At 43.8% G+C, this 13,815-nt stretch overlaps 1 protein-coding gene across 3 annotated transcripts in view; it reads left to right on the top strand.

Moving 5' to 3' along the window:
- The window catches only part of RPS6KC1 (ribosomal protein S6 kinase C1), a 98,471-nt gene that overhangs the window by 43,654 nt on the left and 41,002 nt on the right, over positions 1 to 13,815 (top strand). For all 3 annotated transcript variants that reach the window (XM_077925569.1, XM_028724667.2, XM_028724669.2), the window contains 2 exons: positions 8,047 to 8,168; positions 12,581 to 12,673. In XM_077925569.1, coding sequence (XP_077781695.1) covers positions 8,047 to 8,168; positions 12,581 to 12,673 — 215 coding nt within the window. The remainder of the gene's footprint in view (positions 1 to 8,046; positions 8,169 to 12,580; positions 12,674 to 13,815) is intronic.

Here is a 13,815-nt window from a genome sequence, read left to right on the forward strand (position 1 = left end):
CCAAGTCGTTGATAAAGATGTTGAATAAGACCGGGCCCAAGACAGAACCCTGTGGCACCCCACTAGTCACTCTTCTCCAGGATGAAGAGGAACCATTGATGAACACCCTTTGGGTTCGGTCAGTCAGCCAGTTACAAATCCACTGAGTGGTAGCATAGTCAAGACAGCATTTTACCAGCTTCTTTACAAGAATATCATGGGGCACCTTGTCAAATGCCTTGCTGAAATCAAGGTAGACTACATCCACTGCGTTCCCTTCATCTACCAGGCTTGTAATTCTGTCAAAAAACGAGATCAGGTTAGTCTGACATGACTTATTTTTCAGAAATCCATGCTGACTATTGGTGATCACAGCATTCCTTTCTAGGTGCTCACAGACTGTTTGCTTAATGATCTGCTCCAGAATCTTCCCTGGTATTGATGTCAGACTGACTGGGCGGTAATTATTTGGGTCCTCTCTTTTCCCCTTTTTGAAAATAGGGACAACATTTGCCCTCCTCCAGTCTGCGGGGACTTCGCCTGTTCTCCAGGAATTCTCAAAGATGACTGCCAGTGGTTCTGAAATCACATCTGCCAGTTCTTTTAATACTCTTGGATGCAGTTCATCTGGCCCTGGAGACTTGAATACATCTAGACTAGCCAAGTATTCTTGTACTGTCTCCTTAGTTATTCTGGGTTGTGTTTCCTCTGCTGAATCATTTGCTCCAAATTCTTCAGGTCGGGCATTGTTTTCTTTATCGGAGAAGACTGAGGCAAAGAAAGCATTGAGGAGTTCAGCCCTTTCTGTGTCCCCTGTTTGCATTTCACCATCTTCTCCTCTGAGTGACCCCACGGTTTCTTTGTTCTTCCTTTTGCTACGAACATACCCATAAAAGCCTTTTTTGTTGCTTTTAACCTCTCTAGCAAGCCTGAGTTCATTTTGTGCTTTAGCTTTTCTGACTTTGTGTCTACACGTGCTGGCTATTTGTTTGAATTCCTCTTTGGTGGTTTCCCCCCTTTTCCATTTTTTGTACACATCCTTTTTTAATCTTAACTCAGTTAAAAGTTCTTTAGATAGCCACCCTGGCTTCTTTAGGCACCTTCCATGTTTCCGTCTCATTGGTATTGCCTGAAGTTGTGCTTTTACTATCTCCCTCTTAACAAACTCCCAGCCATCTTGAACTCCCTTTCCTTTTAGTATTACTGTCCATGGGATCTCACCCAGCACTTCCCTAAGCTTTATGAAGTCGGCTTTCTTAAAGTCGAGAAATTGAGTCCTAGTATGCTTGGCTGCTCCTTTCCGCTGTATAGTAAACTTCAGAAGAGCATGATCACTCGCGCCTAATGATCCTTCCACTTCTACCCCACTAACCAGGTCATCAACATTGGTTAGGACCAGATCTAAAATGGCTGTTCCTCTTGTTGCTTCTCCCACTTTCTGGACAATGAAGTTGTCTGCAAGGGCAGTGAGGAATCTGTTTGACCTTATGCTCTTGGCTGAGTTTGACATCCAGCAAATATCAGGGTAATTGAAGTCCCCCATTACTACTATCTCCCTTCCTTTTGCATGCTTGGCCATCTGTTCCAGGAAGGCATCATCTATGTCCTCCGTTTGGCTTGGGGATCTATAGTAAACTCCCACAATGAGGTCACTGTTATTCTTCTCTCCCTTAATTTTGACCCAAATGCTCTCACTTTGGCTTTGAGGTTCTAAATCTTGGATCTCTTCACAGGTATACACATCCCTGACATATAACGCCACTCCTCCTACTTTCTTGTCTGGTCTGTTTCTTTGAAATAGATTGTATCCCTCCATTATTACATTCCAATCGTGGGATTTATCCCACCAGGTTTCAGTGATTCCTATTATGTCATATTTAGTTTGCTGTACCAGGAGCTCAAGCTCATCTTGTTTATTTCCCATGCTTTGCGCGTTAGTGTACAGACATTGAAGTCCATTAATCATTCCCCCGTGTCTCTTATTTAAGGATTTTTTCCTCCCACCACTAGGTCTGCATGCTCTTTGCTCCATTCGGTCTATGACATTTGGATGATCATCTTCATCAATTGATAGACTCCTACCTTCAGGAGCACTGTCTCCCTCCCCCACATTAGTCAGTTTAAAGCCCTCCTGATGAGGTTTCTGAGATTTTTTGCAAAAACATTCCTCCCAACCGTTGTGAGGTGCAGCCCATCGCTTGCCAGAAGTCCATCTTCAAGAAACTGCAGTCCGTGATCTAAGAATCCAAACCGTTCCTGTTTACACCATTTGCGAAGCCAGTTGTTCACTTCCACTATTTTTCCCTCTCTCCCTGGGCCACGTCGTTCAACTGGGAGGACAGATGAGATGACAATTTGTGCATTTAATTGCTTCAATTTCCTGCCCAGAGCCTCGTAATCTCTTTTGATCTTCTGGAGGCTATTGCTTGCAGTGTCATTGGTTCCCACATGAACCAAGAGGAAGGGGTATTTGTCAGTGGGTTGTAGTCCAAAAGTCTAGAGAGCCACAGGTTCCCTGTTTTACCCTTTTTTGCAATTCAATTTGCAAAAAATGAAAAAAGAAGATAACTTCAGTGTCTTCCAGGAAGCGTGTGATACAAATATTTTTCCTGCAGCCCCTGTATCTAAAGTTATGTTTGCTGTTCAAGCTGCTGTAGCTGGTTTCCCAGGATCAGGCGTCTGCTAGGTTCCTCTTTGTTGCCTAACAAGTTCCCTTTGTGCTACTCTGATTCTTGGCCATCTCTGCCTTTGCTAGATTGAAAGCTCTTCCAGAACAGAATGCAAAGGGAACTGGAAAATATCGCGCCTTCCTTCCCCACTGTTCAGAGGTTGTTTGTGAACAACCTCAGAACGTGGCTATGAAAACAGCCTCCTCCTGTTTCTGTAGTCTTTATGCTGGAACACGGAGCGCTTCTGGCACCATTTTGTTTTCTTGTCGGCAGTAAGAAGCTGTTACTTCTCCCTCCATGTTTTGTCTTGATCCAAAGCCCAGATTTGAAATTTCAACCAGAACAATAAAGCACCCATTGTCACAGAACCAGCTAAGAAGAGGAGACAAAATTATCTTACGTCACCTTTAACTGCCAGCCTAAAGAAAGAGGCAGTAGTGATTCTGGGAAGTGCTCCATCTTTGATTTTGAGAGATAGTCAAAGGAAAGTTTCCTTCTCCATAGAAGGCCAAAACCTTATTTACATCCCGAACCAGCAATGAGGGGACTCCTGCCCTGTGGCATGATTCTCATGCTGCTGTGATTTGAAGACCAAGCTGTGGGAGGTAGTGGAAGACAGGAGTGCCTGGCGTGCTCTGGTCCATGGGGTCACAAAGAGTCGGACACGACTAAACAACTAAACAACAACAATTGGGAAAAACCCACCTCAATGGGTCTTCCTTAAAGGGCCTTTGGACAGTAGTTCAGAGCTATCTGATGAGGCTATGCCCAGCCTCAGCTTGCTTCCTCCCTTTCTCCACCCCTCTCCCCTTTCCCTTGTGTCTTTTTAGATTGGAAACCTGAGGGCAGCTGTTCTTGTAAACCGCTCAGGAAGCTCTGTATGTGTGTGTGTGTACTAAAGAGCGGGGTAAAATACATTGAATAACTAGATAAATGAACGTTAGGAGTGGGATTTCAAAATTACAGTGGAGCATTTTCTAGTTTTCTAAATGGAGCTGCGTTCTGCTCTGCTGCAGTGCTTGGTGGTGGAAAGGAGGACACCTTCTAAGCAGGTTTTGGGGGCACAAGTGGTATGGGGTGGCGGAGGAGGGAGAGGAAAGGGAAGTCCCACTGGGCAAAATGAACCCTGCTTGCACAACCTTAGACATTGCCTGATACCCTGTCATAGGATCCAACCACATTGTTTTGCTACCATTTTAAAGTGAGGAGAGGTTGTGTGTTCTGTGAGAGCGCCTGCCATGGTAAAACTACAGTTATGTTTACTATGCTGCAGCTGAAATACAGTGGTACCTCGGGTTAAGTACTTAACTCGTTCTGGAGGTCTGTTCTTAACCTGAAACTGTTCTTAACCTAAAGCACCACTTTAGCTAATGGGGCCTTTTGCTGCTGCTGCGCTTCCAGAGCACAATTTCTGTTCTCATCCTGAAGCAAAGTACTTAACCCGAGGTAATATTTCTGGGTTAGCGGAATTTGTAGCCAGAAGCGTATGTAACCTGAAGCGTATGTAACCCAAGGTACCACTGTACTCTTTCTGTGAGAAACAAGGAGACGTGCAGAATGGTGCCTGGTGCCAATGGGAAGACTTCTCTGAGCTATAGTTTATATCACATCTCCAAAACTTTTTCTGTAAATCTTTTAGTCTAGTAACCTACATGCACTGGAGTCCTCAAGATGGTGTCCTCATCCAGGAATCCTCAAGATGTTCTGGACTGCAATTCCCATCAGCCATTGCCAGGGGTTAGGGGTGATAGGAATTCTACTCCAACAACATCTAGAGGACATCAGGTTGGGGGAAGGCAATTCTAGAGCTTCTAATCTTCTTATTATTAATGTGGCTGGCGTTTATTGATGATCAAATGCTACTTCCCTCAAATGGCCTCTCCTGAACAAATGACTTCCACACAGAGAGCGCCTCATCCCTCTGCTTGCAGTTGTCGAGCCCCGAAGCCTCTACTGTGAAATTAACAGAGTTCTTTATTGATAAAAACAACAACACAAATTGATTATCTCATTTGCTTTTGAAGCCTACCAAGGAATGTAGTTGACATGTACCATAAATGAATGAATATAGCTCTCATCTTGTTTTCAGTTAGTGTGCTTTTATAGGGTAGTTTTTCAAATTATTATCTTATTTCTGTAAGTAAGGCTTGAGATGCAATATTAACTTTCTATAGTTGGTTAGTGCTGCAGTTTTGACCCACCATAGGTCATGCTGTAATTCAGTCACAGCCAATGTTTTAATGAATTGTTAAGCTTAAACACTGGACAGATTAAATACTCTGCCCATCATACTTGAGGTACTGTGGTACCTTAGGTTACATACGCTTCAGGTTACATACGCTTCAGGTTACAGACTCCGCTAACCCAGAAATAGTGCTTCAGGTTAAGAACTTTGCTTCAGGATGAGAACAGAAATCGTGCTCTGGCGGCGCGGCGGCAGCAGGAGGCCCCATTAGCTAAAGTGGTGCTTCAGGTTAAGAACAGTTTCAGGTTAAGTACAGACCTACAGAACGAATTAAGTACTTAACCCGAGGTACCACTGTATTGGCTGTACAAAAAAACCAGTGTCGAAACTGCCCTTGGATATTTGGGGCAGAAGGAGGGGGTGAAGAATGAGACAGGTTTTTCTGCTTATCCGCATTGCATACAGAAGACCCCAGGTTCGATTGGAGAAGGAGGTCTGTAGCTCGGTGCTAGAGCATCTCCTTTGCATTCAGAGGTTTCCAGGTTCAGTCCTCGCTATTTCCAAGGTAGGGCAGTGTTGGGGTATCTGCACCACATAGACCCAACTTTCCCCATTTAGCCCGCAATGCTAGTTTGGGCAAGCAACACCCATGTACCCTGTACCTGAACTCATACATGGGTGAGGCTTGGCTCTGCTGATCAACCCCCTTCCGCAGCTTCCAGGGTGCCCGACAACCAGGGGCTGGCATTGAAACTGCTGCTGAAACATAGCAAAAAGCCTTTTAGCATCGCCTTGCTGCCTGCCAAGCGCTTTGAATAATAATATCATAATAATAATTTATTATTTATACCCCGCCCATCAGACTGAGTTTCCCCAGCCACTCTGGGCGGCTCCCAATCGAGTGTTAAAAACAATACAGCATTAAATATTAAAAACTTCCCTAAACAGGGCTGCCTTCAGATGTCTTTTAAAAATAAGATATATGCTTATTTCCTTGACATCTGCTGGGAGGGCGTTCCACAGGGCGGGCGCCACTACCGAGAAGACCCTCTGCCTGGTTCCCTGTAACCTCACTTCTCGCAATGAGGGAACCGTCAGAAGGCCCTCGGTGCTGGATCTTAGTGTCCGGGCTGAACGATGGGGGTTGAAGTCCCAACATGCTTTGAAACCCCACCCAGCTGTCAGATTTAACCCTTGCAGCAGATCCTGATAAAGATCTGGCCCTTGGGGACAAAATGGTCCCCAAGTAGATAGGACTTTGGGTTGCCCCTTACTGAAACCCTGGAGAGGTGCTGCCCGTCGTTGTTGAGAATCCTAAGCTTCATGGACCAAGGGTCTGACTGCCAATACAACGCAGTGACCTCTGTTTCTGCATGCTCTTCTGTGGCCAAGAAGAATTCAATTTGACCTGACCAGCTCAGATGCTGATCCAAATAAAAGAAAGATCAGCCCTTTAAGCGCAACAAGATGGTTTGCGACGAGGGGAAGCAAATAGCTAGAAGCCTGTATATGTTGCGTAGTAAGCTGTGTCGAGTCCCCCCCTCCTTTTTTTTAATATTCTGTTTGCAGTAACGGTGAACAGAGCATCTAAAATAACCACTTTCACATTGCAACAAACACATCATCATTTGCTTAAAAAGAGTTATAATTACAGTTGACGAAGCATGGCCACCATAAAAATGCATTAGTTTAGCTTGACACATTAATTACCTGTTTTTGCAGATGTTTTTATATATTGTTGTGCGAACAGTTTACAAAATAATTACAGGAAAGTCATATGGAAAACAAGCTAAGGGGGTGGTTTCTCGCCCAAATATTTTCATTCATGTGAATTTGCGTGAGGCACAGCTGCTGTATAGCAAATGGGGAGGGAGGGAGAGAGAAAGAGAGAGAGAGAGAAGAGGAATCTCGAAGGGTTTTTTTTTTTTATTTGAAGGTCTCTGTCATCAGCATTAACACACTTTTTATATCTTTCTTCAGAGGAGGCTAGTTTTTTCAAACATTTAAAATGACATTGCTCATTTTCTTTTCTTTTTTCGAATCTGACTGATTTAGGTGAAAAGCTTTGATCTTTATCAAATGAAACACAAATATCTGCTGGTATCTAGGAAAACAACTAAATAGAAAATGAATCTTTTGTTTGAAGTGGGGTGACCTTGCATGATCTTGCCATCAAGAAAAATTAAAAGCTTTAACACAGTTAACACTTGTATTCCTATATACATATGAACCCACAAAGCACTGAAAAAAAGAAAGCATCTTAAGTGAACTTAGGAGAAATGCCTATTGAATACCTCAAGATATGTGCTAGAAATATGAATTGTTACAATTTGATAATAATTAGCAATTTCTTTGTCTTGTGTTTGATGTTTATGCGATGAATAGAATTGGAGGCATGTGCAGCATGTTAATTTTTATCTGTTACAAACTCAAAATATATTGTTTGTAAGCAGCAGTCTCTTTCATTTAAACAAGGAAAATAGAATCCTCAACTTTATCCTTAACACCTCAAAAATTCTAAGCTAGAAAATGTTAGCATTGAATGAGATGGTAAATTCTATATGTGTGTGAGTGTATGTGAGTGTGTGTAATAGATGTTAATGTCCAGAATTTGGTGACAACAATAACAATTTTGTTAATTCTATACCGCCCATCTGGCTGGGTTGCCCCAGCCGCTCTGGGTGGCTTACAGCACATCTAAAAACATAGTAAAATGCCAAACATTAAAAAAAGTTCCTGATAGAGGTGAATCATGCAAATGCAAACAATCCCAGATGAATTTTATGAATATCTGTGATACTGAAGCCAAATTGAGCAGTAGTAGTTGGAGGTTATGTAAATACTACTAGGTAGAATTACTTAGTAGTTGGAAGCTTCCAGCAACTCACAACTATGATTTTGAATACAAATGGAAAACCACTGGGTTGTTGCCAGCACTGAACATGTGGTATTCCGCTCGCACAACTGGACTTCCTCTTCCCTTCCTGTGCGCCTGTAAAATCTTCTCCAGAAGGTCCTCCAATCCTCTGAGGCAGATTTTGAGGCGGTGTGTAGGCTCTGTAGGGGAGAGGAGAGAACCACTGCATGAGTAGAACTTTACTTTTCTAGCGGAAAAACAGCCTTGGATGCAGCCCACTGATTTGAGCTGAATCTACAGGAAGACAAAATCTCAGAGGTGGCAGATTTTTAACACTCTTGTCTTATATCACACAGGGGAGTCAAGTCCAACACGCCGTGAAGCAGTGAAGAGGAAGACTTCGGAATATCTGATGAGAGCAGAAAAAATTTCAAGCCTCTATTGTAAACCCTCATCAGAAGATGCTTCAGTTTCTGGAGTAGGTTCTTTTCTTTTTACAAAATGCAAAATAATGTACAGTTGTACCTTGGAAGTCAAACAGAATCCGTTCTGGAAGTCCGTTCGACTTCCAAAATGTTCGGAAACCAAGGCGCGGCTTCCGATTGGTTGCAGGAAGCTCCTGCAGCCAATCGGAAGCCGCAGAAGCCCTGTTGGACATTCGGGTTCCAAAGAATGTTCACAAACGGGAACACTCACTTCCGGGTTTGCAGCGTTCGGGAGCCAAAACGTTTGACTTGCAAAGGCGTTCAGCTTCCAAGGTACGACTGTAATCTCTCTTGGAGTGTTTGTATGTGTTCCATGCATAGTTGTTTGCTTCTCCTTATGGATTACAGAAGCAGGATTCTGCCAGATAAGCAAATACGTACAGCTTTGGACCAAAGCATTGCAGAAGTGGAGAGGGAAGGCTGCCCATAATTAAGGCACTATCCTTGCCATTAGAGAGAGGGAAGCAGCTATCTCAGGTGGCAGATTTGGGGGCAGGGAATGCCAGGGAAACATAGCTGTGTCTGCCATGTGGCTTGCACTGTGCCACGTGCTGTCCTCAGGTGCAGGGAAGGATGGTGTTTGGCCATCAACATTGGAGTCAGATTCTACTGCCAGTTTTTGTGCATGGTATTTTGGGGTGTTGGTGGGCACCATCTTGACTTTTGCTTCAGGCAGACCATAGCTTCCCTGTCCTGTTTGGCTCATCAGCAGTTATTTAGCTTATTTGTGGATTTTCAGCTTAAGAAAGAAGAATGCTGGATTAAAGATCGCAATTCACAAATGAAAAAAATAAAATAAAAAAGGCCAGTCCCAAGTATTGAGCACCACCTTCAAATATCTAAACGGCTGTCACATGGAAGATTGAGCAAGCTTCTTTTTCCCGCTCTGAAGAGTAGGATCCGTACCAAAAGATTAAAGTTGCAAGAAAGGATATTTCACTAAACATCAGGAAGAACTTTCTGACAGTAAGAGGTGTTTGACCGTGGAATGGGCTCCTTCGGGAGGTTGTGGACTCTCCTTCCTTGGAAGTCTTAAAGCAGAGGTTGGATGGCTGTCTGCCTGCCATGGATGCTTTAGCTGAGACTCCTGCATTGCAGGGGGTTGGACTAGATGACCCTTGGGGTCCCTTCCAACTTTACAATTCTATGACTGCATGATTCTTAAACGGGGGCACAAAAACGGCAGTAGCACCACTCTCCGAGGAAAGGGTTGTTTGGGCAGGGTGAGAACAAGGAAGTTTGCAGGTGGGTTTCTTCAGGTGTTAACTTCCAAACTGTAGATGCAACAATAGAAAAAGCACAATCTCACATCCCAGCTTTTTTTTTTTTAAGTTGGAGGTTATGGAGGAGCCTTTCCTTCTGATTTGGAGGGGAGGCGAGCAGACAGGATTGCACAGGAGAAGATGTTCTTTTAAAGTAATGATAAGGGACACCTTGGTGATATGATAGTCTTTGAACATTAAGGCCCTTCTGAAGCCATCTTCAGTGCCATCTTTACATGGGGATTTTTCCAGCGAGGAGTGATCGTTAAAACATTTGCAGGAACTGGGGTGGTAGCTCTTGGACTTGGAACTGAGAGAACGAGATACACCCTTTAACAAATCTTGACTTTGCCCTTCTTCGGCAACAGCCAAAAAATAAAATAAAAGATTCCCCGAGGACCTTTCTGTTCTTAGCTTAGATGTCTTTTGCTGCAGTCACACAAAACTGTGTGTGATTGTCGATGACTGCTCTCATGTAGCAAACGTTAAAAGTTCCAAACTTCCTGTCTGTCTACATTTGTATCACAGAAGGACAAAAAAGGGCAAACGAGTCTTTCATCTTACTTTGAACAACCCTAAGAATAGTTGAAGGCAGCTAGTTGCTGTGAATAGGCAAAGGGGTAAATTAATCTCTGCCTCGCTGAATGGTGATTGCCTTTTGTTGTTGTTTTCTGTTTTGAGGGAGGGTTTTGGGGGCGAGAAAAAACAAAACAGAAGCCTCTTCTACTGCAATAGAACTCCCCAGATGAGCTTTGGAGGACGTTTTTCCCTCCCCCTGAGGGCAGCTTAATTTTTAGCGGTATATTTGTGCATTGGGATGTTATGGTACAGGGTTGGCCTTAAATTCCCTTCAGGTTCTTTCCAAGCTTAGAATGTAGGTCCACCTAACCAAAGATTGAATTGATTGCATAGCAGGAACTCCTGTGTGGAAATTTGTATAATTACCACAAGTATTTCAAGTATTTCGTCAGAGGTAGATGTGGTTTGAGAGAGGCATCAGCATAGAGCCTAACATTGTGGCCTGGCCTATATAGGAGGGGCCTGGCAACACCTATTTATAAAACCCTATGGACTATTGTCTTCACTTGATTCTGTGGGACAAACGTAGATGGATTGCAGCCGGGGTCATGGCTGAGAGGAGGCAGGTTTAACATTTTACAAAATGTCACACTGTATCTCTGGCCCCCATCTGGTATGCTCCTGTTTGGGGTTTCAGTCAGCCTGGAATGGTCCCCATGTAGGGAAAAATTCCAGGTCACACTATGTCAATCATTCTGTCAGGACAGGCGTTTCGGCTGGAAAGCATAGCTGTCAACTTTCCCCTTTTTTTAAGGGAAATTCCCTTATTCCCAATAGGCTTCCTCGCAAGAAAAGGGAAAAGTTGACAGCTATGCTGGAAAGCAGGAACAAGATCCCCTCCCCTTGCTCACTGTTCTGGGGGGTTTTTCGGTCCCCTCCAACCCAATTTTGTGGAACATGGAGGGAGTAGATTGCGGAAGCCCCCATTTTGCCAGCAGAAGTCCTTGCTCTGCCCTCTGCTGACAGGATTCGTTAATTGAACCCCTCACATAGTGTTTTTGAGGGGTTATGAGAAGGGAGGTGAGAAAGAAGAAAAAGACATTTGTTTATTTTTGCCTCCTGCCCTCCTGAAACCTCCCCACAAACTAGAACCATTTTTTTCCTTTTAAGCAGGGCAACTAGAAGCCTTCAGGTGTACAGCTGCACTTCCCTGTAGAGATTTGTGCTGTTCATGCAGACACCAGGAGGAGCAGCTTCTCAGAGTATAAAATGGGGGAAAGGGCTGCTTGGCTTAACCTCACTGCTCTCTTGTGCATTGACACAGAAGTAGACGGTCTGAACAGAGGTATTGGGGTGGGGTTTTACTAAGGCCACATTCACACCACACATTCAAAGCACTTTGAACAATCATGGCTTCCCCCAAAGAATTCTGGGAGCTGTCATTTCTAAGGGTGCTGAGAATTGTTAGGAAACCCCCCCATTCCCCTCAGTGTAGCTCTCTGAGTGGTTTAACACTCAATCCCTCCTCAAAAGTTAACTGGGAATTGCAGCTGTTTGAGGGGAATTGGTGTTTCCTAACATGTGGGTGGCGGTGTGGCCTAAACCACTGAGCCTCTTGGGCTTGCCGATTAGAAGGTCAGCGGTTCGAATCCCCACAACGGGGTGAGCTCTGGTTGCTCGGTCCCAGCTTCTGCCAGCCTAGCAGTTCGAAAGCATGCCAAAAAAGTGCAAGTAGATAAATAGGTACCACTCTGGCGGGAAGGTAAACGGCGTTTCCCTGCGCTGCTCTGGTTTCGCCAGAAGCGGCTTAGTCATGCTGGCCACATGACCCGGAAAAACTGTCTGTGGACAAACGCCAGCTCCCTTGGCCTGTAAAGCGAGATGAGCACCGCAACCCCAGAGTTGTTCGTTACTGGACTTAGCTGTCAGGGGTCCTTTACCTTTTTTTAAACAACTAATCTAATTAGGGAATTTCTACCTTCTGTCAAAATGTGACTGATTTGGGGGGGTGGCAGATTAACTCTCTCTTCTGCCCCACTTGGAGTTGTGACCACTAAGTGCATCTCCTTGGAGGGAAAGGATGTCCCTTACTTATACGTTTATGTTGGGGAACAAGAATTAGGTTCACAATCCATAGTTAGTTTAAAGTCAGGCTATTTAGCAAATCACTTTTTTGGTTTTAGGGTTGTTGTTTTTCTAATGAAAGTCAAGACTGAATAATGGCACAAAACATTGCTGTAGTTTCTCTGCTATACTTTTGTCACTCTTATTTTTGTTCCTCTTCCTTCAAACCCAGAGTAATGGATACGGGTGGGGTTTCTATAGCAATGTACCCGAGATTCCTTGCATGCACAAAGAAGTGTCTAAATTCTTAATATTTTTTTCTTAAAATATTAATATTCCTTTTTGCCACATTTCCATTTTCAGTGTCCCAGCGATTTATTTACTATCAACTCCCCCTGCTTCCTTTTTTGCATTAAGGACAAACAGCAAACTTCTTTCATCTTCCCTCTCTCTGATTTATGATAAATTTAGTTTCCTTCAGCCTGGCATTTGCTCCAGCAGGCAGTCTTCCTTCAAGTACCACCCTGATTGATGTTGTAATCTTTGATATCTTCCATTAGCCTCCAGGATCACTAAGTTCAAGGCCCTCTTGGAACCTAAGGAGCCCTGCCGAGGAACTGAAGGCCTTTAGAGTCCTTGGGGTGATTGACAAGGTAATTCTTCAGTGTCTCTTCAAGAGTTCAGTCATAAATCGACTGCATGCTGACATTCTGTCTTTGAAGCTGCGGATCTTAAGGATATGAAACAAAGAGGGAAAATGACTCAAATGCATCTGCACTTTAAAATAACAAAAGTAGAAGGGGGGAGGGAAAGGCTTTTATCTAAGCAATTCATGTAAGGTCATGCAAAATATATTTGAGCTAAAGAATATGGTGCCAGTCTGCAAAAAGGGCCCAGTGAAATTTCTATATTTTAAAAAAACGCTATGCCCCGGCTACTATGCTGTAGCTAAAAACATGCCAAATAAGGTGCCAGGTTGCTTTTAGAAATGGCAGCTTTGAAAGAAAGTAAGATGGAAAATTGTGCATCCCGTCCCCCCAAAAGATGACGTCCCGATTTTACTCAAAAGGTAAGTGTAAATGCTGCAAATGCTGACAAACAGGTTCTCAAGGCATGCATGTTTCGTTTTCTTTCAACTTGGGTGCAACTTGAAGGGAGGCCCAGAACTAACTTCAAAACAGGAGTTCCTTTAGGGTGGGTCCTCTCTCCCTACTTGCTATGCTCCAGTTTTGCCCCCCGCCCCCCGTACTGGAGCTGGTCAAACATTTTGTGGCTGCGTACACAGCATACGTACAAAGTACATGTGTGAATGGGATGCTGGACTAGATGGGCTACATATCCTGATCCGGCACGGCTTTTCTTACGTTCTAGGAAAGACTGCAGTTTTGGTCTTTCGGTATTAGGTGAGACGGAAACATGGAAAAATATATATACGTTCAGTGGAGTTGGTGTGAGAGTCTGGGGAGTTAGTTGGAGGTTTGCGTGTGTGTGTGTGTGTGTGTGTGTGTGTGTGTGTGTGTGTGTGGCGTAGGGCAACAGAGGAGAATAAAAGTGAATTTTAAAAAGGTGTTTCTCCTTGTTCTTTTCAAACCCCCCCCCCCCCAAGTTAAAAACTATGGGGCAGAAAATGATGGTTCCCTACCTCCTTATTTTTAGTATATGTGGGATAAAATACCTCCAGATTCCATCCAGGGTAATTTCGTTTTGTCTTGAGTAAACATTTATGAACAAGATGTGGCTCTTGTAAGCCTAATTGAGAGACCAAAGAGATGCTGCAATTAAAGTGACTGCCCTG

This window comes from Podarcis muralis, chromosome 3, assembly GCF_964188315.1.
Source record: "Podarcis muralis chromosome 3, rPodMur119.hap1.1, whole genome shotgun sequence".
NCBI lineage: Eukaryota > Metazoa > Chordata > Lepidosauria > Squamata > Lacertidae > Podarcis > Podarcis muralis.